The sequence below is a fragment of the Oryza glaberrima genome, chromosome 10 (genome assembly GCF_000147395.1).
Source record: "Oryza glaberrima chromosome 10, OglaRS2, whole genome shotgun sequence".
Lineage (NCBI taxonomy): Eukaryota > Viridiplantae > Streptophyta > Magnoliopsida > Poales > Poaceae > Oryza > Oryza glaberrima.
The window spans coordinates 4,731,087-4,754,298 of NC_068335.1; the positions used below are offsets into that span (position 1 = coordinate 4,731,087).

Consider the following 23,212-nt stretch of genomic DNA (forward strand, 5'->3'; position numbering starts at 1 on the left):
TTGGTTCCTTTTCGCCGCTCATGCCGAGCTGCCCCGACAAGCCTCCACCAGGCTCACCATAACAAGAGACTCCACTATTCCTGTAATTTCTTCATATTGACTCCACCTGCAACAGTGCTCCACCTTCTCTCATATTACCACAATCGTCTTACCAAACGAAATTGGATTCCTTCCTAGCTATCATGTCATAGACTTTCCGAAGATCATGTTCAACTCTATCTACCATCTTAAATTTGACTTGATCTAATTCATGGCCGTGTCATCACCAAATAGATAAACCAAACTCACCAGACTTGAAGAGAACCCTTTCTTCCTTGTCGTCTTATGAACTGAGCTAATAAATCCAACATCTACGCTTTCCTGCATCTGTAGACTGAATTCCTGATAATTTAAGAAAATCATCATTGCTTTGAATCATCTGAAGAAATTATCACCATAGCGCTTGCTCTTACTCTTCGGTGACGCAGATTCCATATGTCCCCATCATGCAAACCCCACAAATCCTGGATATACCCTGTACTGCCAAACAACCATGTTGACACCCTCAACGATTTCACTCGCTATTGCCCGAGATCTGCACACACTGCTGTACACCTCCGCCTGAGCCTCCATCTTCTCCGATCAATCCATGGCGAACGCCTAAACCTAGTGCTGAATTACTGTTGCTATTAATTCACGGTCCCGTTTTCCGGCTTAGCTAGATAACATGAGTCTAAATTGACTCTGTCATCTCTCTTGCCACCCGATCTCCAACGAGTTCATCGACTCCGAGTTGAGAACAACTCCTCGATCACACCGTAACCAGCGACAAACAAAAAAAAAACCGCACCGTTCCGTCTAGCATCTGACCTCCTCGCCTTTGGCTCACGTACTGTGCCATGCCTCTACCTAGACCAACACAGTTTCGACTAGCAATTCTGGCGCTTGATTGGATTCGGTTTCCATGCCTGCCCAGCCACCAGCCACCATGTAGTTGCCTACAAGTCAACAAAAATATTCAGATATCCCTGCTTTACATTAATGACCACCATGATTCTCAATTTCTCATGCATATGCGCACACCACGTCCATGCATAGCTTCCAATGACAGCCCACATTCCAATGCTTAAGCAATCTCATATTTTTGTCTTCCTTACTGCTACATGCCGTTGGATGGTACTTGCACATCTCGCTCAAAAACTAATGTGTGCAGCCCTTCTGCGTGATGCGCATAACTGCGCCCTCGCATACCACCCTTCACTGAGAAACCATCTTTAGTCGGTCCACCAGATTTCACAATAGTCCTGGTTGTATTAAAAACCGAGACTAAAAATATCTTTAGTCCCGGTTTGAATACTCAGAGGAATTTTTTGATCACCAACCGGTACTAAAGATCCATTTATAGTGTTACCAACCGGGAAAAAAGATCGATATAAGATTTACTCCCGGTTGATGTTACCAACCGGGACTAAAGATCTATTACCAACCGGAAAAAAAGTCGACATAAACGGAGTGGTTGCACGCGGATCGGATCGATACAATCTCCTCCTCTCCTTTTTAACTCATCTCATGACACAGTCACATCCTTATCTCTTCCTCTCCCTCCTCCCTTCCTCTCCTCCTCTCCCTCCTCCCTCCTCCCAACCTCCTCACCTCCCTCTGCAACGGCGGGGCGCGGAGGGACGGCCGGCCCGCGCGGCGGCGCGGCGCGCGGAGGGCCGGCCGGCATGGAATGATCGAATTGTGTCGTGACTTCGCCCAAATCGACTGTTTATCAATACCTATCGGAAGATTGGAACTTAACATCCCTCATCAGTTGGTATCAGAGTCATGACACAACTCGATTCGGCTTCTAAACGAACACACTACTGATCCCCGCAATCGCAGCACCACGTCTCCTCTGGTTATCAACCGTGCTAAAACCCAGTTGACCTCGCCGAGAAGGCTAATCCCTGCATGCGAATCGAAGAACACAAGCAAGAACAAGATAGATTGCAACCAAATTGCATATGAATAATTAAGCACACGAATTTGGGGTTCCACAAACCGATCTAGCGGCGAAACTGTTCTTGACAAAATAATCTAAGCAAAACCCAACTCTAAACGATGACGGCTATTGAATTAATATGATTAGGGACGTCCTAGGGTTGCCCTAGGGCGCACACCCCCTTGGGCTAAGCCCACGATATAATTACAAGGCCCAAAACTCAAATCAGATTCGGACTGGATGAGATACGTGGCTTGTTTTGCAGATTCCTGGCAGCTCGGTAGGAATTTTAACGTGGGACCAAAACCATCTGAAAGTAGACTCCATAAGCTTTCCAAAAAGTACTCATGGGCCCCGAAATTTCTTCTAGAACAACGGCTAGGTCCGTTTGAAGTTGATGATGTCAGTAGTCCCGAATCCGAATCTAAAACGTGTAGAACTTCATCTCTTGTCTTCTATGGACCAAAAGTGACGTAGTGAGATGAAAGAAAACTTGGAGAAGGTCTTGATTTGGTCCCCAATCAACTTCTTCAATCATCCATCCATTCCTTACGCTTGGTCTCTTTTCTTTCGCCCAAGCAAGTACCTCTACAAACGAAAACACACAGAACTCATTGTGTAGCAACGTTTATTCAAATATATAACAAGTAAATCTAATATAGAACATATGCACCTTTGGTTGATTAATACATAAGGTAGTCATGGTTATATCCGAACTAGTTGTGTCCTCATCACCTAGGTGCAGACGGGCAGGACCTCCGCACACGAAAATTATATTTGAGCACACGGATAATTTTCCAACCACGCTTCACTGTGTATAGGACTGGATGCAAAAGTGTTGCCTACATGAAATGTTACGTCGGTAGCCAGTCTAGGTCAAACGATATTTGGACCAGCTATGGTTCATTAAACCAATATGATGGATCTAGATTTTTAATTTTCTTGTTTACAGATCTAACTGACACCCTCTCTTAAGTTTAAGAATCGACCGTATTTTTTACTCAATAAACACTATTTTCACATGACCCTCACCCTTAATTTCGTAGGCGGATAAAAATACAAAACAACTACTTATGCTTTATAAGGACCACCACCCGTGTCAATTTACTCGGACACCTGTCACGCCCTGTACTACCACGTCGCACCTGCTCAGCTCCAATTGAGCTGCTATTTGGCTATAAATAGAAGTGTAGGTTTTCCTGGCACACTCCTTATTTTCGTCTCACCTCTTTTATCCACCCGCACTCTGGCAGTGGTGGACTCACAGCGGCAGCCATAATACATCACCACCAACGAGGAGGAGGAGGATAATGGCTACACTATTTGTTCCTCCAGGGAAACCACCTCGACATCGTGATCGTTGCCTCCATTGCTACACGAAATTCCTGGCAAAGACGAAGGGGACAGCGACTAACGCCATCGTGAAGAAATTGTTGTCATTGTATGACGGGCTCTGGATCAACCGTTCAACTAACTTCTTCCAGCGACTGCAAAATTTAAAGGACAGGCTTGGAGAAGCCATGGTGGTCCAAAACGCTGAAACCACACTTCGCCCCTACTGCCACTACCTTGCTGCGTTTCACCGTCTCTGGCTACTCCCTCGTCGCTACCCCACACAGATGAATTCGTTACCGATGGAGGTAATCGGAAGAAAACAGAAGGGAGAACGGGAATGAAGAAATGTAACTTTAAAGAATTCTTCAAAAAAGTTCCCATGAAAAATCTAAGAGCAAGGTGAATAGGAGAGCCAGCTACTGGCTCTAATTAGTGTACATATCATCTATAATAGGCACCATAGTCAATATGTACCAATGATTCAAATCTCGGGCTCCAATTTTTAGAAACGATCAGATATAGTGGGCTATTGCTGCAGCTAAGCTATTTAGCTATTTTGCAAAAATAGGACATGAGTCACGGGATAAATAGTTCACTACAGAAGAATAAACAGTTCATCATAGGAACAGAAAAAAAAACTTGCCTGTCTCAACATGGTGTTGGTGCCGCTTGTGGGAGAGGAGTGGGCCTCCGAAGTCAGGATGCAGCCTTGGGGAGCAACTGCCGCTGCTTGGGGAAGAATCGTAGAACGAAGAAGCATGGGAAAGGACTGTCGTAGCTCCAGGCACAACCACAGCTGCCGTAGCCGCCGCTACTACCCCGCCGCCGTAGCCGTCGCCACCCGCCACTGTCACCCCCTCCAGGCACAGTCGCCGCCATTGCCTGTATGTCTATCGAGGAGAGAAGAGGGAGAGAAATGAGAGATGGAGAGAGAGTGTGAGGGATTTAGGGTTTACACTTTACAGAAGAGACGGGCTGCCCTTAGCCCATAGCCAATTTCAGCCTACCATTAAGGTTTAGCCGCCTCGAACTCAAGGTTAATTTAGTAAGTCACTGACCAACCTACTGAACTTCATGAAATCTCTCTCGTTGTAAGCTGGGTCCTCAACGTTACGTAACATATCTTGCAACAGATCGTGATCCACATCAACAATTTCACCACCCAATAGAGAAGGTACAAACATGTCATGCTCATCTTCATCTTCCTGATTTTGTTCACCACTTCCTGATTCATGCTCATGAACTTCATGTTATTGATTTTGTGCACCACTTCCTGATTGTTGCTCTCCATGCTTCACCCAACAAGTATAGCCCTTCATGAAAGCTCTTTGTATCAGATGAGCGTGTACGTCCACTATGCTATCTAACATATTCTCATTTTTGCAATCTGCACATGGACAACACATTCTCGTTGTTTCTTCTTTTCCTATCATCCTCAGTGGCGTTAATAAAATTCAATATGCCATCTCTATACTCCTTGGTATAATATAACACAATTTTCCCATACATCCAACCTCGATCCATCCCTGAGCTGCAAAAAGGTGGAAAAATATTATATATACATTTTGTAGGTAAGTATTTACTAAATCTATGAGAATTGACTACTATTTTTCAATTACATTTGCAATTTATAATTTTCTTGGAAAAAATAGGCAAAAATCGCCCCCTTCACACTCCCACCAAAATAGTGAATAGTGGGATAACCATTACACTAGGGAATTGGGGTATTTATACTGTGTAATAAATATTTGTAACGGCAAAAAAACTTACAACGGTGATGGGTATTCCAGTTATCTTTGTTGGGCCTAAGTAAAAGCTCGTAACCGATGATATTCATCGGTGACGGCCCTAATAGTTATCTCAATTGGGCCTCAAGTTGGAGCCTGACACTGATGATGGACATCGGTGACGGGCTTTTGTTAGGGCCCCACAAAGATATCACCGGTTATCTCAATCGAGCCTCAACTATAGCCCGTCACCGATAGGTGTCATCTGTGACGGGTTAGAGTTTTATGCACATCTAACATGTTTGTGCAGGTATATCTTTGTCGGCCTCTTTTTGGGCCCGTTTAAGATCACTTTATTGTGACGGCCCGCAAAATCCAGGCATGTGAGGGGCCATCACAGATGAGAGGATTATATTATAACTCACCTCAAGTTAAGAGTAAAAGATTCCTTTTCCCCCGCAAAAGAAAAAGAAAAAGTTAAGAGTAAAAGACAAGCTGTGTTCCTCATGTTCTTGATTCCATCTTGCCCTGGATTCCTTGGAGGTGCAGCACAGGCGACATGTGAGGAGTAGAAACAAAAAGAATATATAAATTATTCTTTGTTTCTTCCGAACAATTTAAACTGAGGGTAGAAAATGCATAAAATATATTTTGATATGAAATCCAAAATCTCCTTAGGGAACGATGGAATCTAGCATCTGATCTCTACTATTATAAAATTTAAAGATGGTTTTGCTGGTATTTTGGTACGTTATCCATGTATGAGTCGATTTTTAAGTTCGTTCGTTTTTGGAAATACATATCCGTATTTGAGTCAGTTTTTAAGTTCATTCGCTTTTGGAAATATAGAAGAAGTCATATAAGAAATGCCTTTAAAAAAACTTGCATACTAACTTGAGATAATCGGACTCATAATTAAAGCTCATGGTTTTCTAAAAACATATATATCCTACCAAATTCCCACAGTGAATGTCACCTTAACTAAATCGTATAACAATAATAAGATTAAAATAGTCTTCACCTGTTGCAATGCACACGGGCATTTTTTAAAGGAAAAAGTACGAATTACCCTCCCCCCCCCGAACTATCGCGTCGTCTGAATTATCCCCCTGAACCACAAAACCGGACATTCTTCACCTCGAACTATACAAACCGGACGAATTACCCCCTCGACTCAATCCGCGGTGGTTTTGGTCTACGTGGCGTACGCGTGGCAGTCCAGTCAGCGTTCTATATAAAAAAAATGTGGGGCCTACATGTCATACACTCTTCTCTCTCTCTTCTCTCTCACTCTCCTCACTCTTCCCCCCTCTCTCTCTCTCACGATCAGCGGCAGGCGGTGGCAGCGGCTGAGGGCGGCGCCCTCGGCGCGGAGGCGGCGTCGGCGAGCGGCGGCTGGAGGCGAGCGGCGGGCGCGGCTGGCGGCGAGCGGCGATGCGCGGGGGCACGGGGGCGGACGTGGAGGTGGCGGCGGCGGCGAGCGGCGGTGCGCGGGGGCAGATGGGCGGCGACGGTGCACGGGGGCGGATGGTCGGTGGGCGGCGGTGGCGGAGGTGGGGATGATGGAGACGGTGGCGGCGACGATGCTGGAGACCGGGGTGGGGAGGTTCCGGGGGCCGAGCACTGACGACGACGACAAGGAGGAGGAGGGATCCGAGGCGAGCTTCTCCGGTGAGGAGGAGAAGCGGCGGCGACGATAGAGGTGGATTGGGAGGCGTCGTCCGCCCGCCCCAGCGCACCGTCCGGTCATCCGCCATCGCCCTCCACCAGCCGCGCCCGCCACTGCCGCTCGCGCCGCCGCCCGTGAGAGAGAGAGGGGAAGAGAGAGGCGGGGGCGCCGCCGTCTCCACCATCCCCACCTCCGCCACCGCCGCCCACCGACCGTCCGCCCCCGCGCACCCACGCCGCCCTCCGCCCCCGCGCACCGCCGCTCGCAGCCGCCGCCTCCGCGTCCGCCCCCGCGCACCGCCGCTCGGCGCCAGCCGCGCTGGCCGCCGCTTGCTGCCGCCGCCTCCGCGCCGAGGCCGCCGCCCTCAGCGCTGCCCCCGCCTGCCGCTGACCGTTAGAGAGAGAGAGGAAGAGTGAGAGAGAGAATAGAGAGAGAAGAGCATATGACATGTAGGCCCCATATTTTTTTTATATAGAATGCTGACTGGACTGCCACGTGTACGCCACGTAAATCAAAACCATCGCGGATTGGATCGAGGGGGGTAATTTGTCCGGTTTGCATAGTTCAGGGTAAAAAATGTCCGGTTTTGTGGTTCAGGGGGGTAATTCAGACGACGCGATAGTTCGGGGGGGGTAATTCGTACATTTTCCTTTTTTTAAAAGATCCCACCCGCGACAGTGGTGGTGTCCATGTACACGGACTTGCAACTTTATTTCTTTCTAAAATAGTCTAGAGCAAACCTAGAATTAGCCCAAGGCTCGGGCAAGCCCATGGAGAGTTGGGCCTTGAATGACAATTACATTGTGAAAAAATGTACATCCTAATAGACCTCCAATCCCCTCAGACCATGCGTAACCCAAAGGCCTTGGTCCGCCCCTGAATACCATTGATCATGGCAAGGATTAAATTGCAAGACAAATACACACCAGTTGGATAAGAAACAAGTTACAGTTGAAAATTGAAAATAAATTTGAATGTACACAATAATGAACGAATACAATAGGGAAGAATCTTATTTGTATACATTCATATATTGACAATAAAACCCAAAACAGGTTTATATGTCACAAATATGTACAAATACTTACAGATAAGAAACTATATCTGAAAAGGAAAATGGCATTGTCTGGATTACATCATAAGACCAATACAAAATTATAAATGTACAAAATAGGAAAATCATAGTTGAAAAGATACATGACATTGTCTAGATAGACATCGATTTATTGTATCCTTTCTGCAGCCAGCTCACCATTTCTGATGAACCCAACATAAACTCTCTTGACATGAGAAATCCTGGCCTCATTCTTCTTCCTAACCCTGCCCACAAGCTCCTCTGCTGTAGAATCCAAAGTCATCTCTTCGAGAGTGGTCACATGCTCAATGCCGCGAGGCAACAACTTCAATTCAGGGCAGAGCAGGAGCTTAAGATCAACCATGCTTGACATGGCCCCTCTTTCTATCTTGATCAGACTGAGGTGAGGAGCTCCCCAGATCTTCAGTATCCTGAGCTTTGGAAATGATGTTGCCTGGAAAGACAGCCTCTTGCCATTATATGCATCATAAAGCTGAAGCTTCACTAGCTGCTGTAATTCCTCAAGATAGTAGAAGTCTTCTTCGTCGAGTTTCGACCAGACAAGCCGTAGAATGGTGAGGCTTTTCAGTTTACTGATTGACATGAAGAACTGAGGCAATGATTCTTTATCTAATGCCCCCTGCAAGATAAGCTTCTGAAGTAACGGAGATGGTTTCAATGCTTCAAGTTGTAGAACCTCCTGATTGTCGTTTGCGTGTATCCCGAGGCGGACAAGATGAAACATATTGGTGATTGCCACAAACAGCTTGGCACAATGGCGGCCTTGTACTTTGCTGATGCGAAATGATCTCAAATTCACCAGAGCACCAAGGTAAAAGACCATTTCAGAACTAGCTTCCATCAGTAATAAGGTCTGCAAACATCCCAAAGACCATAAACCAGTAGGTGCAGGTATGCCAACAGAAGGAACAAAATTCATAGAAGTAATCACTGGTTTCACAGTCACAATAAGATGTGTCAACTTAGATAGCCTTATAATTTCCTCTGGTAGGTTCATAATTTTGCTTTTCCAAGCATCCAACACGACCAAATTTTGAAGTCTCCCAATTGATCTTGAGATATATGCAATATTAGTTCGTCTAAGGCCCAGAAAACGTAAGTTAAACAAATCAAACACATCATTGGGTAGACTCTCAATTGAACTATCTTGCAGATTCAGGACAGACAGTAACTTCACAGACCTTGCAAACAAACGAAGTGAATTGAAACTAAGTGAATTGTGGAAAACAAGCAATGACCGCAGATGTGGCACATTTTCTGCAATTTGTGAGATATCCCCCCTTTGAATCGACAAACGGCGTGCTTTGCCAATAAGATGAGTCTTTGTGTAGTCTAAGACAAAGCAAAAGTTCTCTTCTCGTGCCTTGCTAAGAGCTAAAACACGAAATATATCATGCATCTGGAAATCATCAATATATCCAGACTCATTCCTCTTGACCTCCACTAACAAACATCTGTTAATAAGTTCGGTCAAGTAATCCTCTGCTACCTCCTCCAGCGTCTTGTGCTCACTCTCTTCAATAAATCCTTCTGCAATCCAAAGCCGTACTAACCACTTCCTTTGCATCACATAATTTTCTGGGAACATGGAGCAATAGAGGAAGCAATTCTTCATGTTGTGTGGCAAGTCTTCCAAACTAACCTTCAGGATTATGTTCATGTCAAGGATGTAATTGTTGGTAAACTGCATCTCAAGATTTCTGTACACATTCTCCCACTCCAACAAATTTGCACTCTTGAATGAAAGGAGGCGCCCTATGCACACTATAGCGATTGGCAAGCCCTTGCACTTGTCAACAAACCTTTGGGCCCAAGGGTGCAATTCTACTGGACAACTCCTGTTTTCAGACTTCCAAAATGCCTCTTTACAAAAAAGGTCCCATGCATAGTGATTTTGTAAGGGTTGAAGGTTAATCTTTTGGCTTTCAGGAGCGAGTAGAGCGACCTCATAGATCCTAGATGTAAAAATTATCCGCCCATGTTTCCCACCAGAAAATGCATCTTTGATATCAAACCAAACATTCACACTCCACACGTCATCTAAAACAAGAACATACCTTTTCTTCTCCAGGTAAAGTCGGATTGTCTCAAACCAGGCTTCTATAATCTGTGACATCGACATCCTTTGGGAACTCCTTCTTGCGGTCATTCTTCCGGAACTCCGCAACAATTTGTTTCAGCAAATCATCGGCTTCATAGCTATTAGACACTGTGATCCAAGCACAAGTATCAAAGTCAGTCTTGATAGCACTGTAAACATGAGCAACAAGTGTCGTTTTACCGACACCGCCCATACCCCATACAGTAATTATCATGTGCTGCTGCTCCTCATCTTTCAACCAATCCATCAACAGCTGTTTGTTCTCAGCAATCCCCACAAGATCAGCTTCCCTCTTGAAATGTACTGATTCTGTAGATCTCTGATTCAAGCTCCCTAACCGCATCAGTTTCCTCTCCCTTCGAACACCCTTCAGGTCATATCTGCACCTCCTCTCTGCAGCACTCTTGAGGCTAACTTTGATATCCTGCAGACTGTTGGCCAACCGATACCATGTCTTGATCTGTCTGATCCTCCTGAATGCCTTCAGCAGAAACATGCCTTCGCGATCTTCTCCCAACTTGTAGGTGAACTCATCGATAACATCCTCGATGTCGAATGCAAGGCCTCTGATCTGCTTCACGAATGCAACTGTTGTCTCATCAGTATCCTTGAACCGCTCAGAGGTGCAGAAGAAGGCCTGCATGCTCTCCAGCTCCTCCTTGATCATCCGTATCTCGCCAAACAGGCCTTTCAGAGCAGATGCCTCATAAACGAGCAATGACGATCCCAGCTGGCAAGATTCATTACCCAAGGCATCACCTAGCTTCAGGATTAACGAGCCAATGACGCCCTCAGCCATGGTTGTCTAGCCAGAGCTATAAGATTCTCACCATTTCAAGTGTAGAGTCTGTGAATTGTGAGCTAATGAGTGTGACAATGAACACTGTGACTGTTCTATATGCTGGTTACTGCACAAAAAGTCATGGATGAAAAGAGGGGGAAATTGAATCTGACGGGTGTTGCGTGTGCCAATAAGGATAACCAAAGCAATTCTAAATTGGTCGGTGGACATCGCAAAAGCAGTGACCAATACTTTGTCCGGTCAGTGGATATTACCAAAGATTCAATCACATTCAGAGCCTGAATCCTATTCATCAGGCATATCAAGGAAGTTTCCTTCAGGTTCAAGTCAATGCCCCTGCAATGGAATCTTATCCATTTCCAGCAAAATACAACTTACACCACAAGCTCACTTTCTCAGAACTCTTCCGGTGTCTGAAGAAGCTACAGTAACAATTTACAACCGGAGCATCGCTTTCAAGCCCATGTGGATGCCATGAATCTTGAATATACAGCCGATCAGAAAGTAAATCAAATATTCGTGCCGTGGTTGATGATGGGGATACAGACAAATTAACAAATTAAACACTATGACCTGGTTTACCTCAGCAGTTGGGGAATAAAAAAGATGATGGAATCTAGAAGCCACTGGTTCCTCCGCACCTACAAAATGATTAAATAGTGAGGAAAAGAAAGGAAATAAAAGGATGGCGAGCAAGAACATAAAAAAGACAGAAAAATAACCTGCAGATGTGGATTCCGGCCTAGGGCGCAGCCGATGAGCCGCCGAGGATATCGAGTGGCCGCGGCGAGTGGGTGGCTTGGTGCGGCCGCGGCGTTTGACGGTTTCTTTGCGACCGGAAAACCCACGCCGCGGCAGCGGCTGTCGCCAATCGCCATGGGCGACCCACACAGTATCCGTCGATGGCAGTTTGTGGATAGCCCGTAGCCGAGGGTTTTTTTACTCGCAAAGAGGAGGAGATTTCGAAAGGGCTGCATGATTTTTTTCGCCGATAAAACATTAAATTTTATTGAAATTTAGGGATGCTAAATTGCCAAGGCGACTGGATTTTTCTTGATTCGTAGTACGAGAATCAAGATTTTTAGGCAAAATTCCTATAAGTCAGATGCGAAATTTCTATATTTCAAATTGTTTATTGTTACTATAAAAATGTCTCTATGCCAATAAGACTATTGCCGATATTTTTGAGAAAAATAAATGCATAGCCAATAGTATATTGTACAAATTATTAATAAACCTAGTTTTACATTAAAAAGATGAGGCCACGCCATTCACAATACCTCCTATTATGCCCACGTCTGTACGATATATATTTATATGTTACATGAATTGGGTCGTGTTTAGTTCACCCCCAACTACCCCAAACTTCCAACTTTCCATCACATCATATCACATCAAAAACTTTCCTACGCAGATAAACTTCTAACTTTTTTTTTAAACTCCCAACTTTCTTCAAACTTCTAACCTTTTTCAGGAACTAAACACACCCTTGGGTCTAGTGCTTGACATTGGCCTATCACTGCGTACGCGATGCAATAATGAGCCGTATGTAGTTAATACTAGGGTGCCAGACCTATTTTCGAAAACGGAATCTATCGGTCGGAATTTTTTGGAAACGGAAACGAATTCGAAAATATTTTCTCGGAAACGGGATCGAAAATGATAAGGACAGTTTTCGTCGGAACTCGGAATCCGATCGGAAACTTTCCAGAAATTTTCTCGGAATTTCCAAAAATTTTGTGACTGAAATACCTTGGACTTTTTTTTGTAAGAACTGAATGTTGAATATCATGGTGTTTGATTGTTATTCTTTAAAAAATATTTGCTATGCAAATCTGAAGTTACATATGAATTTTTTTTCTGCATTGGGATTTATCAACATCATTACTCTTTAAACATAGATAATTTATTCTATAGATTGTGTTTTAAGATTTACTGTTGAGACTTAACAATTGGACTTGTATGATTGTGTTTTATGATGAATTGTTGACCGTTGAGACTTGAGAATTGGATTTATCAGTTTGAGGGGTTTTGGTGTTCTGATAAATTTTTGTTACCAGCGCCGATTCGTTTTTGCTCCGGGTTTTCGGTTTTGATAATATTCGATTTCGTTTTTGTATCCAGGTTTTCCGATTCTGATTCCGAAAAAATATGAAATCGAAAATAATAAAGATAGTTTCCGTCCGTTTTCGTAGCGTTTTTATCCCTAGTTAGTACTAGTAAAAAATAGAGGCCTTTTTGTAATGTGCATGCATGCATCAGGATGGATGCTCTGGCTATCAATACGGTAAGTTTGTAGATTGCACGATCATCTCACACTCTCCGATTGTTGATATTGACACATCACTATACGCATATGCAGTCTATTTAAGGGCGATATTGCCTTCTTGCATCTAAATACCCACACAAATGCAAGGCGGGCGCTGCACATGAAGCAGCGCTGCACCGTCGGTGGTGAACATGTATGGCACATATTTTGTTTAGGCAAAATTTGTTGCAGGACATCGAAAGATAGCGGTCTTTGCTGTAAGATACCCGAAAATTGTGTATTTACTCGTAGACACTATAAAAAAGTGGTAATTAGCTGCTGGACACTCCTCCTATTATTTTATTATTTCCGGTCGAAACGGAGAGAGGGACTTTGGTTAAAGACAAGTTTGCCCATGGGTCCACTTGTCAATCTCTCTTTCTCTATTCTTCTTCCTCTCTTTTTCTGTCGCGGCACAATGGGCAGAGCTCCACGGTGAAGGTGTGCCTCACGTCGTAGCTACTGTTATTGCTATCGTGCGAGACGAGCTGCTTGGACGCGACGACGTGGGTGGGCGACAGCAAGGTGACAAGGTCGATGAGGCGGGCGGAGTGGGAGCGTGACACGAAGAAGTCGAGCCCGCCGACACCGCGCGCCGTGCCGACACGGAGGGCGTCGCCAGCGGTGTCGTGGGTGACGACCTACTGCTCGAGGTGGAGCAGCGTGCGGCGATGCGACGCGTGCTGCCACACCTGCACGACAGCGAACCAGCCGCACTGGTTGGGGGGTTCGGCCAGCACCTGTGCCCGCGCTCTTGCCATGGCGCACGCGTCGCAGAGGCGGCCGTGGACAGCAAACTTCACGACGTGGCCCTGCTCCAGCGTGACGCGGCCGCTGTCGAGGAGGATCTCGCCGCGCGGAGGCGGAGCATGAGGCGCTTTGAGTGGGGCTCGGTGAAGACGAACTCCGCGGCAGCGAGGACGATGCCGAGGCGGGCGATGTGGCGGTTGACGTGGCGGAGGAGGAGCCTCATGAGCTCTAGCGACTCCGGTGCGGTGCGGAGCCAGAGCCGCGGCGGGTGGAGGTAGGAAGAGTAGGACGGGCAGCACACCACGTCGACGTGCGTCGGGAGAGAGAGGAAAAGAAAAGAAGAGAGAGAGAGAGGAAGTTGTGTGCCGGGACGCTGCCGTGCGTTGTCGCCGTCGGCAGTGAACCCCGGCGATACGCCGCCGCTGCCCCATCATGGCTGAGCCATCCCGGCTCGAGCCAACCGCCGTCGCGCCTCTGCTCTGCTGCGAGGAAGAAGAAGGGGAAAAGAAAAGAAGATAGAGAAAGAACAGTATCTAGGGCATTTTGGTACTTACACAACTATTTCCTCCCATAACCGGAAATAATAAAATAATGGGAGGAGTGTTCAGTAGCTAATTATCATTTTTTTACAGTGTCCACGAGTAAATACACGATCTTCGAATGTCTCACAACAAAAGCCACAATCTTTTAGTGTCTTCTAGCAAATTTTGACTTTTGTTTATACAGAGATTGATGAAAACTCGAGCTTCTACGTCGGTGGCGTCAACGCGCATCTTTCACCGAACAGTCTTCATTTTGCTGATCGCTGTCCTAGGTCAAGCTGGTCATTCTCAACAATAAAAGCATCAAGGAGATTAATTAAAATCCTGATTTGCGTCTTCGTCAAGCCGATGCCGTCCGTAGAAATCATGAAAAAGCTAGCGATACCTTCCCTGGAAACTATATGATCAAGATTAAAACAACGGATTGTACGGATGCCATGCAATCCGTTCTGTTGTAATTATCACGAGGTCGTATTATGGCCGGTGCAAATATCATACAGTTCTTTTGCCTCAGTGTGCCACTCGCGGGAGCGATTATATTAAATCGAGCTAGGAACTCTCTCCATTCCAAAAAGAACTACTTCTATATTCAGATTTAAGTCCAAAAGTGAGTTTTTTTTGGAGGGAGGAATATAGAACTACTTCTATATTCAGATTTAAGTCCAAAAGTGAGTTTTTTTTGGAGGGAGGAATATAGAACTACTTCTATATTCAGATTTAAGTCCAAAAGTGAGTTTTTTTTGGAGGGAGGGATATAGATGGCCATAAAGCTCAAGGCCCGATGGCCCGGCCCAAACATAGCATGACATGACTAGTGTCGGGCCAATACCGGCCTGGCTTGACAGTGGCACGGTGGGCTGGCCCAGTACGGAACGGTCCAATGAGTAGAGAAGAAAACTATATAAGGGACCCAATATAGACTTAATTCAGTCATACTAGACTTTTTATTTCCCTTCGTGAGAAGATGTGAATAGTTGGCCTTTTTACATTGAATGAGCGGTGACACGGTAGGAGTTTTTTTTTTTTTTGGCTAGGTTAATATATTTCTCCCTTTTCAATAGAATTTGTAGTCTCTAGAATAAACATGGTTAATCCTTTCCTAGCTCGGGGCTGCCTACGGCTCGGGCGCCTGACGATTTCAAGAAAAATTGGACGCTGATGACCGATTTATGTGCAAAAATATTTTAAACTGATTTTTCTCGTAAATTACTTATACAAATCATGATCCGATTGCACCATTAAATTCGTTGCAATTAAATCTTCAAAACAAAACCACACATAGATATATTCCGACGAAAAAAATTAGCTTATTATTGATTTTTTAAAATGTTGCACGATATTCCACCAGGTATATCGGAATTGTCTCACTAAGTAGATCAAAAATATTTCACTCGTTTAAATCGGGTGTTGTTTCACCTTATATAAAATAATGTTTCAGCAAATAGCGAAAGAATGTTTCAGTTCACTGCAACATTAGATTTATACGTAGTGAAACATTGTGATTACATTAGGTGAAAAATTTTTCGGTGGAACAAAAAATAAACCAAATTCTCTTAATAGGGGTTTTCCAAAATATGTGGGTTTTTTTTGTTGCAATGGAATATTTCGTTTACTGCAACATTAGATCTATACATAGCGAAATATTGTGAGAACACTAGGTGAAACATTTTTTATGGAACAAAAAATAAACTAAATTTCCTTAATAGAGAGTTTCTAAAATATGTGGGTTTTTTTTGTTGCAAAAGAGTATTTCAATTCACTGCAACATTAGATCTATAAATAGTGAAACATTATAAATACATTAGGTGAAACATCTTTTGTGGAAAAATGGGGGAATAAGTGGGTGGATCCAGATGGGGAGAGGGGAGCGTGTGCGCATGGGGGGAGGGGAAGCGACCGATTCTTCCCACCTCCCCCGGTCGCCCGATTTTAATCAATTTCGGTAATATATATATATATATATAGTTAGAAAATATCAAAGAAATAAATAGCAATACTGACTAGCTGAGTGACTGTCATAGAGATACAAGCAAAGGAGGAGAGAATTTCAGAAAGTCATCCGAGCTAAGGCGACCACCGAGCACCGACAGCTTCACCAGCACTCAAAAGACACAGGAATGCAAGTAGCGTAAAAGGTTCACACTTTCGGAAACCACTGAAATTTGAGAGAAGCGCTATTCCACGTTCTACAACACGGAATATTAGTTCGAGCGTCGCACAACGCCCTCTCCTTTCGGTTTTTCCCTTTTTTACCACCCCACTTTTCCTCCGCTCCCACCTTTTCTCGGTTCGTTTTTTTCGTTTTTTACCACTCCACCTTCCGTGTTTCTTTTTTCTCTTTTCCATCTCATCCGTGCTTCATCAATGGGCCCGGTAAAATATTTTTCTGTTTTTCATTCCTTATCTGTAGTGTTTTCGCGTTTTAGTAAAATATTTACCGTCTTGTTTTTCTTTTCGAGTTTTCTGTTTTTCTAGTATCTCTGCACGTTTCAAAAGTAACGAATTTACTCTGTGGAGTTTTTCACTTACTCTCAGCCTCCCATATCTGCTCATTCAAAAGTAACAAATTTACTCGCATGAATGCCTCCACATCGTATGACGCCATACCTAGATGGTCGTAAAAGAATTACTACCAGCTTACAACGCTAGTAATTCTTTTACCAATATTATAAATATTGTTTAGATTTCGTGGTCTATGAGTAAAACAATTACTACCTTCCTCTTAATACAGCCCATGATCTTGTAGCCACCATGTCCTCTCAATACAGCTCATGATCTCGTAGCCACCATGTAGTAATATATTTACTGATATGTTCAATACATATTATAAGAGTAAAAATTGAGATTTTGTGGTCTGCGAGGAAAACAATTATCACCTTCCTCTTAATATAGCCATGATCTCATAGCCACCGTGTAGTAATATGTTTACTGATGTGTTTAATAGATCTAGTAGCCATCGTGTAGTAATATGTTTACTGATGTGTTCAATATACAGTATAAGAGTAAAAACTGATAGTAAGAGTATTGTTGATCTGTATCACAAAATAGTCGTATGAATGAAAAAATTACAGGCTCAATCACACATAAGCGATAAAATTACTCACAGGTGAATCAAACTAGAAAAAAAAAAGATTCGGCCAAAAAACCAAAAATCCGTCTGGTGGTTTTGCTGGATCTTTGCTATAAGAATGAAGAGCACAATCCGTGTCTTGTGATTGGTAGTGGAGAGGGCAACCAGGTGGCGAGCAGTAGTCGACGATGGAATCATGGAAGGATGTAGCGGTGTGGTATAGAGATGAGCTCGATGTTGCGCAGTAGCAGCCATCCATCATCCAGCAAGTACGAAAAAAATGCAAAAACATTCTCGTTCATGTCAATAGGGATGACGAGCAAAAGAAAAATAGCAAACAACCTTCATCACCACCGGACTCCACCCTATCCTCTGCGGCCAACCACATGGAGCACGATGTGCAAATGTAGGACTTGTGCAGTCCATCAATTGAGATCAGGTAATATTGGAGATTGCACGTTAATTTGATTTTAAAAAAAAATTGGGGCTTCATGCGTCAAGTTGAAGGAGAGTATGCAGATGCAAATCAGAGTGTCATTTCCTTACTTGCTTGTTCTATCAGATTCGCCGACATGGAGCAGCCGCTGATTGTTGCTATTGGCCTAAGTGAACACCTCCTTGCTGGTTAAGGTGCGGCCCAGCGTCCGACAGTGAGGCCGAAGTAGTGCCTTTGCCTCAACCGCCCAGGCCACCGCCATCAACTGCCACGGTGTCATCATCCTCCTGCATGGTGTGTCGCCGATCTGTGGGCTGGGATGGTGGATCGATTCAGATCCCAAAAAAAAAGGAAAAAATGAAGTGGGGGCGAGAGTGGTTGGTTGGGTACGGGAAAAATAGAATATATACTGGAAGCAGAGAAGTTGTTTTTATCGAAGTAAATCATTTACTCCGATAATGGTGGGAGCACGATGCGGGACATTGGGTGGGATCAGAAGCAGGGGAGTTGTTTTTATTATCGAAGTAAATCGTTTACTCGAATAAAGGTGGGTGGTTGAGGCGCACGATAGGAGTAAATCGTTTACTCCGACAACGATAGGAGTGGGATGACGGGATGTGGGGTGGGGTGAGCCTGAGCTGATGCATACTTGGTGCTTGGAACTGCGCTCCTAATAGTAGTTCTAAATAATTTTAACACCAAACTAATTATATCCAAACATATCACCTAGGCTAATGTTTAGCCTACCGTAAAAACGTGACGCTGCCATGGACACTACAAAAGTTGTGTAATTGGCTGTTGGACACCGAAGATAATATTTTATAATTTCCGAGACAAAAGTGGGGAGAAAATTTTCTAAATGATCAGATTGCCCCGGCGTCGCACCATCTAAACCCAACCCAGTCAGAGTCCGCTAATGGGGTTAGGCCCACACATCAGCGAGGTGGTGGATGGGAGGTAGGGCAGCAACGAGGTTTGTGGCGTCGCCAGCGGTGAACGGCGGCTCGGATGAGGTTGCGGTCAAAAGAGAATTTGTACAGGGATCTAAGGCGAAGCTATCGTGGTCTTATTGTAAGCAATGGTGAACAGAATCAATGGCATCAGCAGTACGGTCGGCAGCCAAGTTCGGGATGGTGGTGAATGTCGTGTTAGAGCTCGATTTAGCCTAAGGGAATGCATGCATGTGGTTTCTAGGGGCTCTAGAGTATTCACCGAATCGCGTGCAAGGTTCCGCAAGGTCCAGATAGCGATGACGATGGAGAAAGTCTACTAGCGGTGACCACGACGACGATGATGGCACGAAAGGGTTGACGAGACACTAGGTTGTGGCATGCTTGAGGGTGGTGAGTTCATAGGGACGACATGTGTACAGGGGAATCGGACAACGGCTCACTGGCGAGGACGAATTTGACGACGATGGCGGTAGACCGGTGCCGGAGAAGAGAAGGTTGATCTTCCTCCTCACTTCATCGATCTTGGTGGTTCTTGGAGTGTTTTGAAGAGGTGCTCGAGGTGGTAATGATGGCGAGGCAGCTTGGCCGGGCATGCTCCACTATGGTCGGAACGCCGAGGTCGCTGTGGCGGTGGTGCTCGGAGCGTGCTCCCAAGCTACGGTGGCGAGGTTGCGTTCCGACGCCGTCACTGCACGAAATGGGGTGGGATTAGGTGGAATGGAGATGGCACTGAAAGGAGATGATGGAACGGGTAAAAGATAGAGACGACCGTGACTCGATGGCAATGACGGCCTTCGTCTTCAACACGGCCGACAGAGAAGATGAGGGCGAGGAGGATGAGATGGAACACCCGGCTTCGGTTTCTTGGCAATGGAGTGGAGAGTGAAGTCGTGTGACGTTGCAGGGTGAGCTAGGAGCCGAGGAGAAGTTTGGAGCCGTCGACACGTCGTGGCCACACAACCTCATCACTGCTTGCGATGCTGCAAACCTTGCCGCTTCTCTACCTCCCATCCGGACAGGGCCACACAACCTCATCACCGCCGGCGATGCTGACATGTGGGCCTAACCCCATTAGCAGACTCCGACTGGGTCTGGTTCAGATGGGGTGACGCCGGGGCCAATCTGGTCATTTAGAAAATTCTCTCCCCTCTTTTGTCTCAGAAATTATAAAATATTATCTCTGGTGTCCTACAGCCAATTACACAACTTTTGTAGTATCTATGGGCAGTGTTGCATTTTTGCGGTGTCTCCCATCCAATTACAGGATTTTTGCGTGTCGTATAGCAAATTTTGCCTTCAATTTTACGCCTTGTTTAGTTCCCAAAACAAAAATTTTTCACCCATCACATCGAATGCTTAATTGGACACATGCATGAAGTATTAAATGTGGCAAAAAAAACCAATTACACAGTTTATGTGTTAATTGCGAGACGATTTTTTAAGCCTAATTGCGCCATGATTTGACAATGTGGTGCTACAGTAAACATGTGCTAATGACGGAATAATTAGGCTTAATAAATTCGTCTCGCATTTTCCTGGTGGAATATGTAATTTGTTTTGTTATTAGACTACATTTAATACTTTAAATGTGTCCGTATATCCGATGTGATAACTAAACCCAAAATTTTTCTCCAACTAAACAAGGCCTAAATTAGATCAATAATTTATGTTAGGGAAAATTGCAAAAACCACCCCAAATGTCACTCTGAGTTTGAGATGCCTCCCATAAGAAGATTTGTTGCAAATCCCCACCTCCTAATTCACCCTTGGTTTAATTTAGGTACCTTCTCTTCACATATGTGTGATTTCTGAAGAATCTCTTGGCGAAATTAACTGAGTCCCACTCGGCGGGAGCAAGTGATTATGTTGTTTGTTCTGTATAAGACGATCATTTCGTTGTGTTATCATGACCAACACTGTTTTTCATAGTGTACTAGCTATATATATATTCCAAACTGACATGTGTACTAAACAACATACTCTTTTTTTTTCATAGACGTAATGAGCATATAGAAACATTTGAACATGAAGGAGTAATCATATAGCTAGATTAGAACTGCATGACTTCATCCGTTGCAATTGGTCAGATGACCTAAAATAGCAGGTTTCAATATAGTTTAATAAGAAATTAAGGCCACACAATCTAATGCAAAAGGGACCTATTGACAAATCATCACGACGAGCAGGACTTGGCTAATTTCAGCCAAATAGTTTCAGCTCCACCAAAACTGGGAGTGGAGTTGGGTGGAGCTCTCTCACAAAATATACTAGAGTTGTGGAGCTGGGTTTAGACAGCTCCACAACTCCACTCCAGACTCAACTCCTGGAGTTATATTTAGGAGTTGGAGCTGTACCAAACAGGCCCGTAGAGAGAAGGTGCCTAAATCAAAATAAGGTGAATTAGGAGGTGGGAATTTGCAACAAATCTCTTATAGGGGGGCATCTTAAACTTAGAGTGATATTTGGGGTGGTTTTTGCAATTTTTCCTTTCTGTTAGCCCCCACCCATCAGCTACGCATTGATGCACTAATACAGTTATGCAGAGTCCTCAGTTACGCCAACTTTAAAAAAAAAATGGAATCAAGAAACCATCACCATTTCTATTCGGTCATGAGCGTAACTCTGCTTGATCAGCTACAAACGCCATTCTCCAAGCTGCTCTTCTCCAAATCTCTCATGAACTCATCAAATGCCACTTCAGAAGACCCACCTTCCTTGACGGCATCCAACGCCATGTCCCTCGTCTCCACCAGCTTCTCCCTGAGCTTCCTCCCTTCCTCGGTCTCCATCACCAGCCTCACCTTCGCCTCCACTTCCTCGGCCTTCACCAACCCTCCTTCCTCGTAGCCGTCGAGCGGCACGGCGATCTTCATCTCCTCCACCATGATCACCTTGTTCATCGCCTGCTCCGCGTACAGCGGCCAGCATATCATCGGCAGCGCCGACATGATCGCCTCCAGCGTCGAGTTCCACCCGCAGTGCGTGACGAACACGCCGACCGCCTCGTGTTGCACCACCTCCGCCTGTGGCGCCCAGTTCTTGGCCACCATGCCTGTGCCCTTCGTCCTCTCCAAGAACCCCGCCGGAAGCAGCCGCTCCAGGTCCGGCTCCGGTGATGTGGCCTGCTCCTCCGGCGGGCTCCTCACGACCCACAGGAAGCGGTGGCCGGAGCTCTCGAGCCCACGAGCTATCTCCTTCAGCTGCGCCGCCGGGAGCGCGCCCTGGCTGCCGAAGGAGAGGAACACGACGCTCCGCCGCGGCTGGGCGTCAAGCCACACGAGGCACGCATGGCGCCTCTCGGCGCCGCTCCCTACCTTGTTGCCGGTGTCGACCAGTGGCCCGACGCAGTAGACGCTCGGCGTGGGCTTGTCGGGCACGCAGACACCGGCGGCGAGCGCTTTCAGGGCCTTGGGCTCCAGCCAGTCGAAGCTGTTCACCAGCACGCCCTTCCCTTCCATCATCCGCTTGAACTGGTACAACCTGATCTTGGTCGTCTCGCTCTCCTTGTCCTGCATCGTCGCCATCATGTCCACGGTGCGGATCGGCGGAATGCCGGGGAATCGGAGGAGCGCCGCCTTACCCATCTCCCTGAACGACGTCCCGTTGGCGTAGTAATGCGGGAGGTGGAGGAAGACGGCGAGGGCGCTTGCCGGGGAGGGGAAGAAGAAGTATGCGGGGATGGCGAGCTCGGCCGCGACGTCGAGCGCGTCGACGCAGAACATGTCGAGCAGGAGCGCGTCGACAGCGAACGGCAGCGAGCGGAGGAACTCCAGGAGCACCGGGTTGGCGAGCCGGAGCGTGTCGAGGCTGCGCCTGACACGGTGCGCGCCGGGGTCCGGGCTGGCCGTGGCCGGCGCCGGCAGGATGCGGAACGTGACGGAAGGGTTGGCCGCAGCGAGGCGCGCCGTCGCGTCAGCCGACGTGGCATCATCGTCGCGTGGGTCGATCACCGCGACGACGACGCCGAGGCCGTGGCGGCGCAGGTGCTTGGCCAGCTCCACCATGGGGTTCAGGTGTCCGACGCCCAGCGACGGGAACAGCACAAACGTCTTTCTCTTCATGGCTAGCAGCTGTTCCGATCAAACGGGTTGTAAAAAAAAAAAAAACGGAAACAAATGCCCTCAAATCGGACAACCACAAATATATATAGCGCGAGGGTGCGAGCGGCGTTGAATATATAGTAAGCCATGGTGAGCAACGTTGACCCGCCCTAATGTGTCCTGCATGCACAACCAACACAAATTTCACGTTGGCTTTATAAAGTTTCGGAGGAATTCACGATGATCTTTGTCCTGATGATTATTCTTTCACTCTAGTCAGCAGTTCAACGGACCAGCCCGACGGTTCGACCGAAAAAACCGGAACGAAGACCTCGCCGATTCGGTTTGCTTCAGAGACCGTCCATGCAGTTGACCCGGTGAGACCCGGCTGAACCGTGCGGCTTTTGTCGAAAACGG

The 23,212-nt window shown here is 45.9% G+C and overlaps 1 protein-coding gene and 1 pseudogene across 1 annotated transcript; both read right to left on the reverse strand.

The window, feature by feature from the left end:
* Positions 1-7,704: 7,704 nt before the first annotated feature.
* On the reverse strand, positions 7,705-11,665 carry LOC127753228 (disease resistance protein RPM1-like; annotated as a pseudogene).
* A 9,151-nt stretch (positions 11,666-20,816) lies between these two features.
* LOC127753061 (UDP-glycosyltransferase 13-like) lies at positions 20,817-22,875 on the reverse strand. Its single transcript, XM_052278519.1, has one exon. The coding sequence runs from the start codon at positions 22,814-22,816 to the stop codon at positions 21,386-21,388; it is 1,431 nt and encodes a 476-aa protein (XP_052134479.1). The 5' UTR covers positions 22,817-22,875; the 3' UTR covers positions 20,817-21,385.
* Positions 22,876-23,212: the final 337 nt, after the last annotated feature.

What these genes read in the sequence shown, in the direction of transcription:
- LOC127753061 (XM_052278519.1), bottom strand. Translation starts at nt 22,816, where the DNA reads ATGAAGAGAAAGACGTTTGTGCTGTTCCCGTCGCTGGGCGTCGGACAC.